The sequence below is a fragment of the Priapulus caudatus genome, unplaced genomic scaffold (genome assembly GCF_000485595.1).
Source record: "Priapulus caudatus unplaced genomic scaffold, Priapulus_caudatus-5.0.1 Scaffold16, whole genome shotgun sequence".
Lineage (NCBI taxonomy): Eukaryota > Metazoa > Priapulida > Priapulimorpha > Priapulimorphida > Priapulidae > Priapulus > Priapulus caudatus.
In genome coordinates, this window is record NW_014577077.1 from 373,365 (window position 1) to 378,985 (window position 5,621).

At 41.6% G+C, this 5,621-nt stretch overlaps 1 protein-coding gene across 1 annotated transcript in view; it reads right to left on the reverse strand.

Annotated features, from left to right (window-relative positions):
* The window catches only part of LOC106810059, a 16,323-nt gene extending 11,724 nt beyond the window's left edge, over positions 1–4,599 (reverse strand). The window contains exons 1-7 of the mRNA XM_014813326.1: positions 4,491–4,599; positions 3,339–4,261; positions 3,058–3,163; positions 2,734–2,918; positions 2,331–2,407; positions 1,693–1,798; positions 312–454 (exon numbers count right to left, since the gene is read on the reverse strand). Of these exons, the coding sequence (XP_014668812.1) occupies positions 312–454; positions 1,693–1,798; positions 2,331–2,407; positions 2,734–2,918; positions 3,058–3,163; positions 3,339–4,261; positions 4,491–4,547 (1,597 nt within the window). The 5' untranslated portion in view covers positions 4,548–4,599. The remainder of the gene's footprint in view (positions 1–311; positions 455–1,692; positions 1,799–2,330; positions 2,408–2,733; positions 2,919–3,057; positions 3,164–3,338; positions 4,262–4,490) is intronic.
* Between the last annotated feature and the right edge of the window lie 1,022 nt (positions 4,600–5,621).

The window sequence follows — 5,621 nt, forward strand, 5'->3', positions numbered from 1 at the left end:
AGTATTATGTTTATATTTTTATATGAGGTATGTTTAGGGTTAGGGTTAGGGTTAGGGTTAGGGTTAGTGTTAGGGTTAGGGTACACTTCTGTAGTACAAGTCTTGTACACTTTGTGTATACATATATGTACCTCGGGTAGTCTGTAGTACCTGATACGACAACGACCCCTTGAACCGTATTAAGCATACTTAATACGCTCTTGATTTCATCTATTGATGTGTTCGGAGGAGCTGTTTCCCATGTTTCACATGTCCTGCTATGTTATCGCACATGTGTCATTATCGTAAAGTACAAGATACCTGGCTCCAACGTTTTCGATGTCGTATTTTCGCGCTATCTTTCAGATGAACAACGAGTATATTCTCTTCCGGTAATTCCCACTCTAGTCGACCCCCATACGGAGTAGGAATCTTCTTATATGTATACTTTGGAAGAGGGGCGCCTGTCACCGCCCTGCATCAAGTACCAATAATCATTATTGACACATAGTATACGAATATCATTTATAACTACAATGCAACGCCTAGTCTAGACGGCTAAACTAATAAATTACGACATACTAACAATTTCTAAAATATAAAGGTAGATTAACAAAAACATGTTGTCATTAGCTGATAAACAAATTTTTTTAGCAATGGCAAATTGAGAAATACTCGCGTAAAATACACTTAACATGTTCATACTGTATAGTTATTTTATTTATCTAGCCCTTTTGTTATTATCTTGAGATATATTTATTCAAGAGCATATAAAGAAGGAGAGCGTACAACGGTAAAATGCTGAAACCATGTTGTAGTATTAGTCGAATTAATAAACTTTTTCCGTGTTATTTTGACGATTCTTTGCAGTATTATTGATCAGCTGTCCTACCTTGTTCATATAAAACAAACCGCGTGTCCCTACGATGCCCATACGCTGAGATAATGAGCGGTGAAAATCTGGCATTTTCGCCGAAAACTGACTCGAGATCAGTCAGTTACTGTGACTGTCTCTCGAAGTGTTATAACTTCGGTAAACCTCGCGTGTTTCCGTCAATGATTGACAAATGGAATGAATGACGTCTGTTATTGATTGATGACACCTACCTGTGCCCACCTCACGCCCACCTCACGCTGGATGTATAGTAAACTCTGGTAGTATGACGTGAGTCAGCGCCACTATGGCGCTACACAGCGGCGACCGGAAGCAGCACACTGGCCACACTTGGAGAGAGGGTCGCAGTATTGACTAATGTCTAGTCGGTGTTCAGCGAAAATACCAGATTTTTACCGCTCATTATCTCAGCGTATGTGCATCGTAGGGACATGCGGTTTGTTTTATATGAACAAGGTAGGACAGCTGATCAATAATACTGCAGCCCAACAATCGTCAAAATAACACGGGGAAAGTTTATTAATTCGACTAATACTGCAACATGGTTTCAGCATTTTACCGTTGTACGCTCTCCTTCTTTAAATGCTCTTGATTTATTGGTACAGTTAGCAGTCGAAATGTTACGGTATATTTACGTAAGACGAAACGTTATTAGTTCTATGGAGTTTAAACCGGGAGGTTACTACCTTCCAAACGACAGGACATAAATGGCTTTATACTATTACTTTTCTTTTCCAGAAAACTCGCGCTAAAATAAGGACATGAAGCAGTCGAGCGATGAAGCAACACAGTGAGAGTGTGTCTGCCGCTTACTTTACCTTGCAGCAACATCAAGGACGCTGATAAAGGTCCTTACAAAGTTGTTCACCACGTAACAGTTGAGATTTTTGTCGAACCTCATTGCATCGTCAAAAAATATGTGCGCTGTTCAAGAAACAAATTGGTAAGGCGTAAGCGAGTAATCCTGTCAACACGTACTCAGTACGCGTACGCGCACAAATATACGACCACCCACACGCGAACATGCACCCCTTACACACGCGCACGCACGCACGCATGTACGCACGCATGCACGCACGCACAAACACACACACACACACACACACACACACACCACACACACACACACACACACACTACACACACACACACACACACACACCACACACACACACACACACACACACACACACACACACACACACACACACACACACACACACACACACTACAATTACATGGCATGCAGTATAGCAGGTCATGAAATGTAAACGATTCGCACACAATAAAACATGAATAATAAATATTTAAAAGTTTAGTTTTCTAATTGAATATCGAGTATATCCACAGGTTGATTCTAGTGTACTAATGATTGCTGGTTCACGCAAAAATATAAAATTATGCTAAAAGCACACATGTATTTTACGCTCATCGCACACTTATTGTGGTTACTTACCGTCGAATTCGTAATAGTCTGGAACTTTATTCAGGCATTTAATAGCTAGACGACGAGCGCATTGGTCTTTGTCACATCTGTCATATACAAGAAGGGACTACAGAAATCAGCATTATCTACGTTTTGTGAACCATCGGTAGTTGGTATTTTTAGCAGCATCGAATATTTTTCATGACGCAAAAGCATTACGAATGATGCGCATGTGGCTCCGATGTTCCGAACTCTGCGAAACGTTACACGTTCGTAACTAGAATCTTTACTCAAACTTCAATACCATCGGTGAATATTGTTCGACCATTCTCTTACGTAAGATCATCGTAGTACAACAAAACGCGTAAAATTCTATTCTACTTGAGAAAATGTCATGTTTAAATTGACAAATTTTACGCCCAGCTATATATACCTAAATATAGACTTAAGCAGCTGAACCATTTCATTGGATGTTTCATGCCACATGGTGGCGCAGAAATAAATGTGTGTCACGCCATTGACGGTCGCCTGATCGGCAGGGGATGTCTTCATCTCACCATTATCCGATTCCATCGTCACTTCAGGGCAAGCTAGGTTTATGCGTGCCAGATCCTCATCCTACATAGAAAATAACACCGTAATCGAGCCGTATTACTGCATGACACGAATAATAATAATGAAACATTATGTATAAACATACATGTACGCAGATATCATGCTTATAAATCGTATGAATTGATAGTGTCTAGAAACGTACTAGTTCTTGGGTTCGCCCGTCATCTGTTACTTTCTTGTCGGGTAAGCGATTCAATGGTGCAGCGGTATCCATGTTGACGATCTCATTAAATGGTTTGATGAACATTCTTTGTAAAATAGAAACGTTAGCATCTATGAACCGATGTAGTTTAATATAACACACACGAGGTTAAAGTAACATTGATTTCACCTCATAGTCATGTGAAGCGTTTTATTGAAGATTTAAAATTGTGTAAAATTAGCGAACAAGACAAAATATCAATTACATGTGTCGAATCTTACTTGTTGCGTTTAGCCATCTTTTCTATTGTTGGGAAGAAGACGTGTGATGTAGTATACATTTGCGATAATAGCCACCCACCCCATATCCACATATGTTTAGTTACAAAAGCATTGTTCTCTCTGGTCAACCAGGTGCTAGTTCCGCAATTCCAGAATATATAGTTAGGTAACAGTTTGTAGAGGAACCACTGATTGCTGTCAGATCGCAGTTCGCAAAAAAACATCAGAAGGAGAACAGCAAATGGAGTGCTCAGTGCAATCGGTAAAGCAAATCCAGTGCGCTGTATTTTCACCTTGCAGGAGAACTGAATGATCAGATACCCCACTGCAGCGAAAATTGCCTGGATGAGGAATAACCACAGGACGTCCACGGACGACGATGTCTTTATGCTGCCGCCCGACACCATGATATCGTGCTCCTTAAATATCAAACTAAACTCGAACATTTTTGGCTTAGTGAGCGTGTCTACACCAAACGTGACCATCATCGCAAACGCAATGGCGATTTTCCATAGATTGACGAACGTGTAAAGCTTTAATCGCGCGACCTTGTGGTTCTTTCTCATCACTGCGAGTTTGGCAAATATGCCGATCTTTGCCTCCTCGTTCAGAAACGTCTCCCAGTAGCCGAGCGATGTGCAGACGATCGCAGCAGCCGTGAATCCCACAAGAGCCACATCTTTCTCAATGAAAGCGAGCCAAACGAACACCGATGCTTGGGCACATGTGGAGAGAACGTCGACGCCAGTTTTGATATTCGCACTCAATCCGTTCTTGTTGTCGCGATTGAGTACGCGCATGAGCGCCGGAATTAGGCATAAGCTGCTGGTGATCATGGCTCCAGTCACTGCATCAAAGGCCGGTAGAACTCTGAATACTAGAATTCCAACTCCCACGGAGTGGATGGTTTCGATCAGAATCGTCTGCATAAATAGAATACGTTGTCAGGGTTTACTGGAGAGGAAATTCTAGTAAACAAATTATTATCAAATTACCACACCGCTCGTGCTAAATAGCATCATGTCTAATGTAAATGTGATATTTACGGGTCGTATTTATCTCAATAATTAATATTATCTCTGTGTTAAGGCGCTGTGCATGCCCCTTACATGTACATCGTAAAATATTATGGAATATAGATAATATACTTACGAGATTAATGAGAACTGCCGGCAACTTGTTCGTCCGCTTGAAGAACAGAACTTTCATGCACGGATATAGGCTCAAGATATGAGGAACGGAGAGCACAAACCACGAACACCAGTACCAACGTGAAAAGGCCAAACTATCCGCGTATGTCCCGCTTCTTTCGCAGCTCGTCCCGACGCTGCAGATGCTGAGATAGTCGCTACCAATGCCTCTTACTATTGGATAGAGTTGTGTCACCATCAGAAAGAAGGCCAATTTCGCGATGGTTGTAAACGATAGCACCAGCACAAAGGATACGATGTAAACGATGACTTTAAGGGTCTGAGTAGCGTAGTCCCAGCATTTGTTCTCTTCGTTGTTACCGTCGGCGCTGTCGTTCATGTAGAACAGATCCCAGTCGTTGACGGACGCGTTCGATTTGGCACACGAATTATACGCGGAGTCTATCGAGCCACTGCGAGAACATTGCACAATATTAGTGCCTTGACGATTGAATTGCCGCGTGTCAAAGAATTAATGTGTGAAAGGCATGGCAAGAATCATCGAGTAACCGCGACTAAGAGACAAAAGTGCGATATATAGCGGACACGCCTATTTTGTTTAATGAGATTAGTCAATATGCGAGTAAGTAATTGTTACGATAGAAACCTTTGGTCCTTGTCTGATGACACGACAGGGGATGCAAAGGTCTGGGTGGGGCTGCCATGCGGCCGTGATGGTTTGCCGGAGTTCATCATGTCTTCAATAGAATTGTGCTGAAAAGCGTCGGTCGTCCTGGAAACTGCGCGATTTGTTTAGATTAGTGTTCCAACCTAAATCGCTGGAATTCGTTATAGTTTTCTTCAATGTGGTAATATAATGCAATCTATATTAATCTATACAGTAGATGCACTAGTTTCTGAGGCTTCTTGAGAATAAGAATGGATTTCCGTCAGTAATTTGAATGATGACTATCAGAATATTCTCTCTGTTAAAGAGAGGATGGGAAGTAGAGAGAAAGAAATAGAAAGAAAAGGAGAGAGAAAGAGAGAGAGAGAGAGAGAGAAAGAAATAGAAAGAAAAGGAGAGAGAAAGAGAGAGAGAGAGAGAGAGAAGCCGTCCTTTCCACTGTTATAGGGTAATGGCTATTTGTGC